The sequence below is a fragment of the Primulina huaijiensis genome, chromosome 13 (genome assembly GCF_012295235.1).
Source record: "Primulina huaijiensis isolate GDHJ02 chromosome 13, ASM1229523v2, whole genome shotgun sequence".
NCBI classification, from domain to species: domain Eukaryota; kingdom Viridiplantae; phylum Streptophyta; class Magnoliopsida; order Lamiales; family Gesneriaceae; genus Primulina; species Primulina huaijiensis.
This window is the reverse complement of record NC_133318.1, coordinates 18,098,154-18,112,193: the sequence shown is the minus strand read 5'-3', so window position 1 is coordinate 18,112,193 and position 14,040 is coordinate 18,098,154. Positions and strand designations below refer to the sequence as shown.

General features: G+C 31.3%; 2 protein-coding genes across 10 annotated transcripts; both read left to right on the top strand.

Moving 5' to 3' along the window:
• Positions 1-83: 83 nt before the first annotated feature.
• LOC140991068 (thylakoid lumenal 16.5 kDa protein, chloroplastic-like) lies at positions 84-2,494 on the top strand. 6 transcript variants are annotated; one of them, XR_012177785.1, is made up of 4 exons: positions 84-382; positions 587-874; positions 966-1,047; positions 1,171-2,494. XR_012177785.1 is itself a non-coding variant. In XM_073460981.1 (2 exons), exons 1-2 carry the CDS (start codon positions 199-201, stop codon positions 1,236-1,238), a joined length of 252 nt encoding a protein of 83 aa, XP_073317082.1. In that variant the 5' UTR covers positions 84-198; the 3' UTR covers positions 1,239-2,494. The 6 variants fall into 6 exon arrangements, 1 of the variants encoding a protein (XP_073317082.1); XR_012177788.1 differs by lacking the exon at positions 966-1,047 and having other exon boundaries at positions 1,652-2,494; XR_012177787.1 differs by lacking the exon at positions 966-1,047.
• A 5,343-nt stretch (positions 2,495-7,837) lies between these two features.
• On the top strand, positions 7,838-12,654 carry LOC140956393 (axial regulator YABBY 5-like). 4 transcript variants are annotated; one of them, XM_073413123.1, is made up of 7 exons: positions 7,846-8,448; positions 9,409-9,537; positions 10,386-10,506; positions 10,649-10,697; positions 10,823-10,898; positions 11,114-11,182; positions 12,381-12,654. In XM_073413123.1, exons 1-7 carry the CDS (start codon positions 8,389-8,391, stop codon positions 12,426-12,428), a joined length of 552 nt encoding a protein of 183 aa, XP_073269224.1. In that variant the 5' UTR covers positions 7,846-8,388; the 3' UTR covers positions 12,429-12,654. The 4 variants fall into 4 exon arrangements, with proteins under 4 accessions (XP_073269227.1, XP_073269224.1, XP_073269226.1 ...); XM_073413125.1 differs by lacking the exon at positions 7,846-8,448 and adding an exon at positions 8,801-8,937; XM_073413124.1 differs by lacking the exon at positions 7,846-8,448 and adding an exon at positions 8,891-8,982.
• Positions 12,655-14,040: the final 1,386 nt, after the last annotated feature.

Below are 14,040 nucleotides of genomic sequence, written 5' to 3'. Positions count from 1 at the left end.
GAAAAAAAAGACAGCAAACAGGAAAAAAACAGCAATGGCATCAACAATTCTCATCTCAAATGCAAACAACTTCCTCTTCCATCGACATCTTCTTCACCAAACTCTCCTTATCAAGTTACCCGAAGACGACACGTTGTGTGCAAGGCAACAGCGGACTAGGCATCCTCTGCTGATGTAAATTCAGCCCCATGGAGCAGGATGGGCGTTTCAATAACCGTCGTTGCTGCTACCACATTGCTGTTCAGCTACAAGGGCCGTTCCGAGGCCAATGCGGCGATTCTGGAGGCGGAGGAAGGTCAAGAACTTCTGGAGAAGGTGAAGAAAGACAGGAAGAAGTGGCTTGATAGGCAGGGTGTGATCCAATCGTTGGATAACGAGACAGGTTTCTTTTCTTGGTTCTTGGTCTTTTTTTATAATTACTCGTTCTGGAATTTTGGTTTTCATGTTAGGTATTTTTCAGATTTGAGGTTTATAATTATAATCCCGATGACTTAATTAGAAGTCAATTTGGCAGTAAGATTTTAGTTCAAGTGACCAAAGACGGCACATTTCTCTTTTCTCTAAATGTGAGAATGAAAACTTGCAGCCTTGCTCCAAGATCTTGTGTGTAAACTCAGCAAAGTAGGTCAAGCCATAGAAAAAGAGGATCTTACTGTAGCAACTTCGGTTCTTGGTCTCGGCATAGACACGAAATGGGTCCAGAAAGTCAATTTTGCGCTCTTGTTTTTGTAGAAAACTCTTGTTTTGTCGCTTTATCTTTCACAGGCAGTTTCTGAAATCTCTTTTGGCATTATTTTGGTAGTTGAGCTCCATGGTGAAGAGAAGGTAGAGGTGGATAATTTCAACATCAATCCGGCATACTTAATCGCCTCCGGTGAGCTTCTAATAACACATTCTTGGTCAATATACAAAAAATAAACAAAGCATCAAGATTAATCTAAGAGTTGAAACTTGATAAATGTAAGGTTCAATACTACATCTCTCATTGCTTGAGAGAAGCAAGTGGAAGGGACTTCAAAAGGCCACTCTTTTAAATTTCAACTTGGGGTGAGTATTTTTGTCCATTGCTCAAGAACATCAAAGTTCTTGGTGTTAATTTCTGCATAATACATGATATATAAATCACCAAATGTTCAGAGTTAACGAGTAACTCGCTCTTCCCTTTCGCAGTCGATAAGAACGATATTCCGACCGCTAAAGCATCTTTTGTGGCCGTTGCAAGTGCATTCAAAAAGTGAGCTACCCTAGCCGGATTAGTTCAACAGCTGAAGGGGATTTGAAGATCGACACTCGACATGGTGAGACAGAACTCTTCTGCTTTTCAACCATGACTCAGTAGAAAGGATGAAAATCGATTTGTGTATAACAAAATTAAGAAGTTGTATTTATTTTTTTATCTATAAAATTATTTATTGATGATAAAAAAGATTCATGGTGTATTTATTGAGTTCCCTATCTACCAAAATGCTTAAGTTAAGACGAAGATAGAATACTAGCCATCTAATCAAATACAAAATTTATATATATACAAATAAATCCTGCCCTAATCTTTTACTTAGATAATAACTCGATATTCTGAACATTTCCTCTCAAGTTGTGCCCTGAGCTGATCATGTCTGCTTCAAATGTAAGTCTCTTCAAAATTGGGCAGATGAAGAGCTTTCATCAAGATGTCTGCAACTTGCATTTTAGTAGGAATGTAGTCGAGATAAAAAATTCTCTTTTTGATCTCTCTTATTAAGTGTCGACGCACTTCAATATACTTGGTCCGATCATGATCAACTGGATTTTTTCACCATCCTTATTGAAGCTTAACTTTGATATAAATCACTTCCACCAGTTGACTATCATCTTCAAGAATCGATCCGCGGAGAAGTCAAAAAGTTCAAAAGTGCCTTCAGCTCTGAAGAATAGATTCAGACTAGCTGAAACTCTACGTTGCACAAAAATGATATCCTGTAAATAGGTATTATACTTCAAACCATTTGATGCATGCCAAGTTAGCACATTGTTGTAAACTATTATAGTGTCAAAATATGCTCTCAGCATTAAGGACCAGACAAGAGTTGCGTGATTTTCTTTGGCTTATGGCATACCTTAACTTCCCCTCATGACATCCACTCAGAATTTTAGGAACTCAGTCATTTATTCAAGATTTTCCAGTGTGGAAATTTTCATGAGTTCCACAGACGTAAGACATATTCAGGCGAAGTTTTCTCTTTTGCCCTTCTCATAGATTTTGAATGGTTTTCTGATCTGGCAAGTTCACCTGTTCCCGAGCAAATTCAAGTCCAATTTTTTACATAAAGAATACATGCATCAAGCTTCCTCATGGTCCAACGACAACCAAGAACAGTATGTGGGATTATCAACTCATAAAGATTTGTTTGTCTTTAAGTTCACTTCTGGGTATTGGAAGACGCCACGGTCTCCACTGTAATGAATCTAGCGAATGTGCATCTTTTCTGGGTTGAAAACGCATATAAAATATAGATTTGATGACTCTCAAATCAAGTGTCTACGGTTTTATCAAAAGTCATAACTAGTGGTAACGGTACAAATCCAAACATTTATATTATAACAGTTCAATCACCACGTTGTGGTTGGTCTATTGACCCTATATACTTCCGTTAATTGATCGATAATGCTAGTAATGGGAAAATCAATGAAGAAAACGACCACCAGCTTATTCTTGTCAGAAAAATAATGTATAGTAAATATGTTTCATTCTGAATTGTTTTGTTTTCTTCGGGACCATAACCAAGATTTTTGATCCATAATGAAAAATTTAATTGAAGTGGATTTCTACATAGTAGATATATCAATTTATTTAATATTTTGTAAATTCATAATTTAAATTAAATCATTCAACTGGGTCACATAGAGGATATATATGTACAAGTCATTTAGTTAACATAGGTGAGCCCATAAAATATCCAACAGAATTTTCTTTCAGTGAAAAAAAAATGAAATTTATCAATGCGTTTCTACATAATTAGAAAACAAATATTTTTTTTATAAAAAAAATTGAACATAACAAATCATCAATTTAAAACCATTTAATTCTGAAATCTTACAGCTTGCATACTGCAACATAAACAAATAACATAAAACTTTTCCTACAGAGAAAAGACTTGTGTTCGATCCTACGTTAAATTAAAAAAAAAATCATCCACCCAATTGTAATAATAAATAATAATGAAATTGCAAAAATTAAAAGGGCCACAAAATTAATCTATATTTGAAACAATGAATATATTCATGAATAAGACATACATAATTCATTTGTATCCACACAAATCAATTCTTTTATTTTATGATACCTTTGCTAGTCATCATGTTAGACATGAGGCTCCACAAGGCATTATGTTCTTTGTTGTTTTGTATTCTTTTGTGCTAAAGGCAGTTATATAATGGGAAAGGCATTTATGCCATCACTTATACTTAGATACATTAGTTCTTTGCTACCTCAAAGTCAGATATGTTGCTGCTAAATTGTATTCTTTGCCACCTAAAAGCAAGAATTTCTTGGATATTAGATTATATTCCTCAGTCCTGAATAGAACAATATATATAGTATCATTTAAAGTCCGCAAATGAGTCGAGCTCGAGTCAACATCTAGAAAATAACTGTGATACCTCTTGTCTCACAGGGTAAAAATTAAATATTTAAAATAATTTTATAATGGACTAGAATTGATTTTTATAGTAACTTGGGTTAATCATTTTCTTAAAATGATGACGAATACGAAGTAGTTGTTATATGGGCCTATTGTACAATCACGCAGGTGCGGACCCGGGCTCGGGACGTGACAGTAAGTGGATTTAAGCTCAACATGGTATGTATGTATGTATATACATATATATTATGTTAATGTGAGATTTGACAAACAATATCAAATATTGACTAATCTTGTAGAGATGTTCAAGATCACGAGTCCACCTCTAATAAATATGATGACTAACTATCTCTCGTACTCTTGATAAGACAACATCAACTATCATAACCAACTATTAGAACAATAACATAAGACATAAAAATAGCAAGAGTCACTTTTTCAATATATAGTGACGAATCGAGACATTTGACGTTTTTTTTTCTATGTATCATCGATCATTCATATCCCATAAATCTTCTTATTGCGAGTTTTGAATTAGGCTTTTGCGCGTAAGGGGAATATATATAATTGCGAGTAGTTTGGGAAATTTGTATCGATCGAGAGAATTTTATTTAAAAAAAAAAAGAAGTAATTAATCAATATTGAGTCACAAGATATATTGGTATCGAGTCATTTTCCACATGTGCGCCTTTTCATTATGGTCCTATGAGTTACATTATGCTGTGCGTCCCAAGTCACATGCGGGGGAATATAAAAAGAGAAAGTGACATTGTTGCATGTACGTACGTAGTTGAGATTATATATTTGGGGAAGAAAAGATCGAAAAACATACGGCAAAAGCTATACTATCCAATATCATTAGATCATGTGACCGCGTGCGCGTACTGGTTTAAGGGGACTCACACCATGACTTGAGGATTTCAGAGTGCAAAAAATGTGGATCATCGTGTCTAGCTAGTGTGGACAAATTCGAAACATAGCTGCATATTGATAGTCATGAAGTTTTGACTTCTCGATGGCCCGAGCTAGAATCAAATACTTAATGTTGTGTTTGGATGGAAGAATTTGAAATCCATGGATTTGTATGTATTTTCATTATTTAGATAACTTATACAGGGGAAAGTAAAATCTATCTCCCTACCTGTTCACACAATTAACAATTATATTAATCACAATATATTTCAAATCTTTAGAATATCGGATTTATTTGAAATTCATTGTGATTAATGTAGTTATTATAGTGTAAATAAGTAAGGAGATGCATTTGAGTTTTTTCTATTTTATTTATTTAACAATGAAAGTAAATTTAAAATCATAAATTTTAAATTATTCAATATAATTACAACCTAAAAATTCAAGCTTGTGTGGATTTTACTCGGAGGATAAAACTAAGGGTGAGAAAAAATACCGAATTTTCAGTATAACGAGATAACCGTACCGAAAAAATACCGAATTTTCAGTATAACGAGATAATCGTACCGAAAAAATAACAAATTTTCAGTATAGCAAAGATTTTGGTACAACGGTACGAAATTTAAAAAATTCCGTATATACCGGAATACCAAAACAATATATAAAAATTTTAAAAAATATAATATTTTTAAACAATAAATTTATAAAATTAAAAAAATATAATGTTTTTTTTCGATATAAAACAGTATATTCCGATGGCGTACCGAAATCTCGGTATACCGCATAATTTCGATATAATCGATATGCTAGTTATATGTACCGAAATTTTAGGCACGATATACGTTATATAATTTTCAGTACGATACGGTACGATATAGCACTCCTCAATAAAACCTTGAAAAAGCCAGAGCTTCCATATAAAGCTTCGAAAAAATCTAGCTTTATTGGATATATATTATACGTTAAGCAAAGCATATAAATTTCTTAACTTGGAAACTAGTAGCTAGTGTACTCTCTTTTAAAAAAACAAAAACAAAAATAAAAAAGCTAGTAGTGTATTATAAGAGGCTATACAAGAAATATTAATTGAATAATTAAAGTATTCGGGAATTAAAAGATTATATTAACTTCAAAATGTATTATCATATATACCCTAATTTGCATGCAACATCTAGTGCTAGTATGCATAAGGTAATTTAGCTGCAAATGGTTAAATATTAATATATCCAATTGAAGCAATGAGAAACTAAATAATATAGGAGATCAACAAAAGTTCGAATATTTCTTGAAATTTTGGGGTGAATTATTTATATTTATTTTTTTATTTATATTGTAGAGGAGATATACAGAGTAATATACCTAGATTTTAGAAGGATTTGGACCTTGTATAGTTTTATTTGATGATGTAGAAGATGATCCTAAAACTTTTCATAAACATATATATTTTTGTGAAACAGTCTTACGGTTCAATTTTGTGATAAAGATCTCTGATCCAACACAAACAATGAAAAATATTACTTTTTTATGTTAAAAATATTATTTTTCACTTCTGATATGAGTCTGGTCAACCCGTCGCATTAATATAGATCCATGAGATCGTCTCACAAGAGACCTACTCAATTTTTTTTGTATGGTAACTTGCATATTTTTTTTATTTTTGTCAAATTATCGGTCAATTCACAGTTTTAATCTACTAACTTGAACTTTTTTTCAACTTTGGTCATTTTTCACAAATGCCGATGTTGCACCAGACATAGCTAATGTATCCGATGTCACGTCAAAACTCCAATGAAAAATGGCTAAAATTTAAATATAGTGCAAGCTAGCTAGTAGATTAGTTTTACTGATAACAAGATTAAAAATGAAAAATCTGAAAATTACGGAAATAAAAATGTTGGTTCCCCCTTTCTACTGTATAAATCTTCCTCCTTAGACAAAGTCCATCGCCTATGTAGGTAGTTTTAGAAAGAAACATAAACAAAATGATACTCTCGAGACAATAAAATTTATTAGGATATTCCTTGGGAGCAATTGAAATTTGAAAATGATCGTTTTAATTTTGATACATCGACGGCATAGATTTTTTACTGGTTCTGGACAATTCATCTCCAAAAGTACAATGAGATCCCTTGTTGTATACACAGTGGTAATACAAATTAATATAAAAAATCAATATATTAATCATATAAGTTTTTCTTAGGTTTATCTTGGATTGATGATTTGAAATGATGATTTGAAATTTATTATTTCAAATTCCTTGACTTGTTTAGATAAACAGAATTCAAGTGAATTTCAATTTCACTCCATATCAATTTAAGTAATTTCCGTAATAATCGCATTGTTCTAATTCATATATATTCTTTCAAATCAAATCCATCAATCCAACCGCAGTCTCAATACTAAAAATATCTTGATCTATTTCATTCTTAGGTTGCAACGACCATGATTTTCAAAATTCAAATTTGAATAGGTATTTCTAAGCTATCCAAATATAAGAGTACTGTTTTGCTTAAAATCCAAAGTATCTGATTACACAAAAAAAGCTCTTGATTTCTCCAACTTAGAGGTAGTTTTTTCACTCTTGAAATGCTCATTAATCAAGTCACAATAATGTCCATGCCGAGTTTTAAGTGTTATTTTTTGAATGTCCATCTCCATTACTCTGAGCTGATGATATCTGGCATTAGATCTATATCTTAAAAGATATCTTATCTCGTACAACTAATTAAACAAATCGTCTATTCTGGGTATTGGTCTCTTGGCTCATAAATTTGGCAAGTTATACGTTGGCGGATGTTCTGATCAGTAGTTCGACAATGTCTTTTCGGATGTAATAGAATTGTAAGACATTTTCAGTTTTATCCACTTCAAGAATTGTTCGAGTATATGTTGCATATGCTCTTTTATACAGCAGAGATTGTTGATGTTCCAATTTTCATACATAGCTTTCGCCTTGTTTGAGTTCATTTGCGCGTATTTCAAGGCAAGAGTCGTCTTGGCGGCCGATCGACGGAGTTAAGAAGATGCCACTTTGATAGATTCACTCGATATATGTTGTAGTAAGTTAAGGCGTTACCTTCACTATGGATCCATCTATCGGTCCATATTGGACCATTTTCATATGAACGTCCGTTGGATGTGCAATAAGGACTATAAATGGAGGAATTCCAATCCCTCGATCCCAAGTACTTTTCTTTACTAGCAAACTTCAACTTGTTCAAAGAAGGGAAAAAAAAAAGAAACAAATGAAGAAATAAAGCTTGCCCGACACTTGAATCTCCCATGAACCATAGAAATATATATAATTAGTTAATTATGATGGAAAATCGGGTCTCCCCCTCGGCCGCCGTGGTGTATCAGAGATAGCGAAAGGGATTGGTCTCTCGGCTCATAAATAATTGCAATAATCACTCACATGGACTGTTTTTTCTCCTAGTGCTGCCAAAATGCTCTTCTCCCACCACGTTCAAACCCTAACCCTTAATTTGCTTAATATTCTTATATTGTATCCCACTTTAGATTCTACCCTAGTTTTCTTTCCTTTTTTTTTTTAACTTCTATATTTCACCTTATATAATTCTTCACAGAAAATGTCCTCTTTTTTTTTAAAAAAAAGGGTTCGTTCTCTTGGAAAATTAATGTTTAGCCCTTACATTACCTCTTTACATAGGCACAAGTTGTTTCCTGTTTTGATACACAACTCATCTTGAAAGCAAGGGAAAAAAATAAGAGAGAAAGAGGGAATATAAATTGGCCTTTGATCTTCGGATTTCGTTATCTGTACTCTTTGTTTTCACCTCTTGATCTTCATCTACTTGTGTGTTTGTCTGATTTCTGTTTTATCAGCAACAACATAATGGAAGTGCCTGATCAACTCTGCTACATTCCTTGCAACTTCTGCAATATTGTTCTTGCGGTAGAAAACCTTCTTTGCCGACATCGATCGGTTGATCTGTTTTCTTTTCTTTTTTAAACAAGTACTTGTTAAAATCATCTTCTTGAATCGTTCCTTCATTTTGTATATATGTTTTTTTTTCTTTGTTGTTGTGTAGTGTGTTCGCTTTCTTTTGTTGTTTTGAAAAAGAACCATTGATGAATAAAGCTGACTTTGGCCTCAGATATGGTGCTTTGGTGCTATTATGCAGAAATACATTAAATTTTTTTCATTCAGGTTTCCTTGTTTTTTTCTGATACAGTCATGTCTACGTCTTCAAGACTTTTCCTTTTCCTCTCTTCTTTTAGTACAGTCAAAGAAAAAAGTCATGAATACTCAGTCCCTGGAGGGTGAATCACCTCTAATGATCAGAGGGAAAAAAAAAAGAATTTAATTATGGATTATTTTTTATAAATACTGTGTTGATCATGATCTAAAAGTGGTTTGCTTTTATTTATACACTTGATGAAGGCAAGTCCCTCCATGATGATCACCAGATTTCATCTTCTCTGTGCTGTAGCTTTCTTTTCTTTTCTTTTTTTCATGATCTCCCAAGTGTTGAGTGCTGTCAAGATTAAGCTTTTCCCATCTTAGCTTGTCCATGGTTTTCATAAACATGGAATAATCAAAACTGCCCATCCACAAGATTTTAGGGTTCTTCCCGGCAGTTCTTGAAATTAGTTTTCAAGAAAATTCACTTTTGGGATCTCGATATATATATGATTTGGTGTCAAGCTAGCGTCGATCAACTAATTTTCCTCTGACCCTTTTCATTTTTCAGCCAACACACATACACTAGATCTCAAAATTGTGACCATCATAACAAGAAACTCAGTTTTTCTAATTAGAATCTTGACAGATTTATTTAGTGCAACAATTTATTTACAATGTTTTGGTAAACTAAACGGGTTCTTTCTTCTTTGAATTTAATTGAATGTGCAGGTGAGTGTCCCATGCAGTAGCTTATTTGATGTAGTGACAGTTCGATGCGGGCACTGCACCAATCTTTGGACAGTGAATATGGCAGCTGCCTTCCAAATCCTGCAGCCCTCCTGCCAACAAAATGCTCAGGTTTCACAATATATATCTTTCAGCTTAATTTTTGGGGGATTAATTCCATACTTCAATCTATACATTATTTCTGGATAACTTCTGAAATCTAGGCTCTATATTTTGCTTCTTTTAAGGGAATCTAACTCTGATAAAAAAAAAAAAAAAACTTTATTTTTTTATTTTTTATTTTTCATCTTCAAGATTCAGAACCCTAGCTACAGCCTACTCACCTATACGCCAGCCGCCAGAATCCAAGCATTTATAAGCAGCATTCCCAACTTTTTTTTTTAGTTAAAGTGTTTTTTTTTTCCACAAGAAAGAAAATTAAATAATTAAGTATTGATTATTTAGTGAAATTCCTGTCTTCAAGTATGGAAACATGAATTTCTCTTAGATCCCAGCTAGATCTCTAGCAACTGTCAATCAAGCAGCCATTTTCTTTATCGTTCCTAACTGATCCAGTCACTTCAATGTCCTTATTTTATAATCTTTTTTTTTGGGTGTCTGAGAAAACATCTTTTCATGCAAAACTTTTGGTCAGAATCTATATTTTATTTTTAAAGATACTTCAATAATTGAAAAAACTTCCCTTTTATATTATTGTTCATATTTATATACAATTTCAATATTTATGAGATTCTCCACTCCACAAAATGTAAAAAGTTTACTGAAAATCTAATCTATGTTAAGAGATAGGTCTACATGATTTTTCAACTTTAGTTTATCTCACATGTAGGATATGAAGCATTTTGAATTTTATTCGATGATTCTGTACTATTTTGTTGTAATATGATGTGACACACACATATATATATATATATATATATATATATATATATATATATACACACACACACACTTTTCAGGTTCCTATCCATTCTTCAACCGAAATCAAAGTTGACTTAGGCTCTTCTTCAAAATGGAACAACAAGTTGGCCATCCAACCTTCCATCACAAAAAACCCCGAGCCGAAAATCGCCAACAGACGTGAGTTTGTTTGTGGTCATATATTGAATCTAAATCTACGGCAGTGATTAATTTTCGCAACCAAGTTACTTACACATTTGTTCTAAAACTTCAACTTAATTTGATACATTTTACAATGGATCGTTTTGATTTTATGTAACAGCACCAGAGAAGAGGCAACGAGTCCCATCTGCATACAACCAGTTCATAAAGTAATGAAATGTGTTACACAAAAAATTATGAAATGAATATTTTTATCTATTTATTCTGTGTATCAATTCATCACCCAAAAAGGATATCATATCCCTATGTTTACTTATGGAATGCAAATTTTCAGAGAGGAGATTCAAAGAATCAAAGCCAATAATCCGGAAATCAGCCACAGGGAAGCATTCAGTACTGCTGCAAAAAATGTAAGTAATTAAACATGTCGAAAAATTTATAATCGAGCTGTTTACATTCGATGTTACACTTTTTCCCGTGCTCGCTAAATATATATCATGAATGCGTTAAATAAAAATTATATAATTTAAAATATATCCTAAATTATTGAATATGTACTGGTATTTTGAGTGTCTTTACTGATAATTAGTGAATTGTTTTTTTTTTTATATTTAATTTGGCAAAGTGGGCACACTTCCCTCACATTCATTTTGGACTGATGTTGGACAGCAACAATCACGTTAAACATAATGAGGTAAACTAGTCATCTTGATTTTTTTCATTTGGATTTAATTAATTGTTGAAATTAAAATATTATATTATATTCAAAATGGTATTTTTGAATATTTTCCGCCGTTAGATTCTTCAAATTTCCTCATATTTTTATTTTTTAAACAACTACTAGTTAATTAGTTCATTTCGTTTATGAATTTTCTTTCATCTCACCGAGTAAAATTTTAAGGGCTAATACTTTTTTTGTTCTAGTAACTTTATCATTTTTTAGTTTCAATCTACTAACTTTTCAATTTTTTTTATCTCACTATATTATCTTTTCATATTTGACTATTGTGCTACATTTTATCCCCGAGTGGTCAATTTTCAACGGAAAAAGCTGACTAGACTTGGATATTAAGTAGCATCTTAGTGAAATGTATATGAAATAAATCAAGAAATCCTCAATTTATTAGTCACATTAGCTTCAGCCACCGCTCAGTCAGCTTTTTCCGAAGAAAATTGATCGCTCCGGGAGAAAATAAACCAAAATAGTCAAATATGAAAAGATAATGTTCCAAGACCAAAAATTGAAAACTTAATGGACTGAAACCCAAAAAAAGTAAAGTTACTAGACCAAAAAAAAAAAGTATTAGCCAAAAATTTAATGAGGAAACCTTACACTAATTTTGTCTCTTCAGAATTCATGAGAAATATACCGGAAAATTGTTTACTATTTAATCCATCTCCCAAAAATTAATGGTCGCTTCTTTGTTTATTAAGCAAATTAAACATAAAATAAAAAAATGAAAAGAAAAAGAAAAAAAAAGCAACTTAATTCGAAATAGAGTTAGAGAGAACTATTTTTTAGGAAAAATTTCAAAATTGGCTCCGTATAGTATGTTTATTTCTTTGTTATTTAAGTTCTAAAAGCTGTTAAACTTCAATCTTAGTTATGTAGATTGTAATATCTGGCAATTTTAGTTCTTTTTTTCGTGGAGTAGTAGTATGACACTGTACATCAACGTCAGTCGATAAGAAGACTAAAAGTAGAAGAAAAAAAATCTATCATAAAAGGCGAAAATCATAAACATACATAATCAAAATTGCGATCTATCCCTGTATTTATGAAATTATTTATCTTTTTTAGCTATCGACGGTGTTATATTATAATTTAATTTCAAATATATTTTTTATAACCTATAATTAATTAGCTGTTCCAACTTTCTTGTCTTATGAAGGGGTCCGAGAAGAACCAAATGCGAAGGGCTGCCATAATAAACAAGTGAGAATCTTCGCAGGCGTAATGAGATTTCTTCAATAAACCTTATTATTAAAATTATTAAGGAATTTAAAGTCTCTGTGTCTTTGTATTATTATTTCTTTTCCCTGAAAAAAAAAATCTTAAATATTTTGTCATTATGCTGTAATATGTGAGTACCAATTTCCATGGAATTTATAAAATATTTTATGATTTAATGGCTTTGCTTTCACGTAATTGTTCGTTAATATTGACTTGTTATTTCAATTCTAATTATTATCCGAAAAAGGTGAACATGTATAATTGAGTAACTATTGTTTTTTATAATTAGAAAAAATTGATTTAGATTGTTAAAAAAATTATTTGATTGAAAATAGCAAGTAAAATACACGATTGCGGAGTAATAATTGTCGCTCTTAGGAAAACAATTGAAATATGTCACTCGGACTGATATAAGGTTTAAAAGATTTATCTCACAACATGTCATGTATATGAAGAAGAAATAAAATAACAATTTGCAATAAAAAAAAATGGAATTTTTTGTGCAATGTTTCAAAAAAAAATATATAGAATGACCATCAAGATTTTAGTATTTTAGACAGATATTTTGAGAAAATAGGTTTTTAAATATCATATTAATTGGACTATTTGAGAATATGATATGTGTATGGNCTGATGATATATCATATATATTTATTTAGTGACAAAATAAAACACCTTGAAAATTTAAAAGTGTCAGCAGTTTATAACATAAATATTTTTTTGGTTAATTAACTTGTTCAATTTTTGGTTATCTATTAAGTAGTCAAATTTTAGTTTTGGAGCACTAAATTTTAACTTTGGGTTAATTTGGTCTAATTATTGATATGTCACATCAATAATTAGACTAAAATAGCTGAAAATTAAAATTTAATGAACCCAAATCAAAATTGTACAAGTTAGTGGACGAAAAAACTATTTTCCCTAAATAATATTGAGTTTAAATATATTGCATTGGAAAATATGTTGTATTTGATTTTGTATTAGGAAAATTAAAATATTTTTACTAAATACTACCAAATATTTCCATATTTTTTTTAATATTATGTTTAAACTTATCTTTGAAAAATAAGTGGGAAAAAAGGATTTTTAACAATTTTTGCATCTCTCTTTTGCTTAAAATAATGAATTTTTAATATTTCTTATTTTTTTTCTTCAGATGAACGTGTACGTATATGTATGTATTCCAAAGCTACACAAGAAGTGACTAAACCGGTTCCGAAACCAAACCAAGTGTATGTGATCATGTTGATTCCAATGCATATTGTTTTTTCAAACCAGACATGAGATATGATCGACGTATTCGACTATTACCGATCGAAAAATAAAAATAAAAATGAAAATAAAAATAAAAATAAAAATGAAATTTATAATTCTTAAAAAATAGAACTAGATAAACTTCAAAGAATACAATGTTGCATGCTGAAATAATGTTATATTTGTAGCACTGAGCGTTTGTCGCTTAATTAAAATTTATAGCTGGTGGTAACGGTGTAACTCAAATCTTTTAAATTGTACAACAGCTCAAGCACCACATTTTGATTGATCAACTCAGTAGAGAGAATTATTGCACCCAACAATCTCTCTCTCAATAGTTGCAC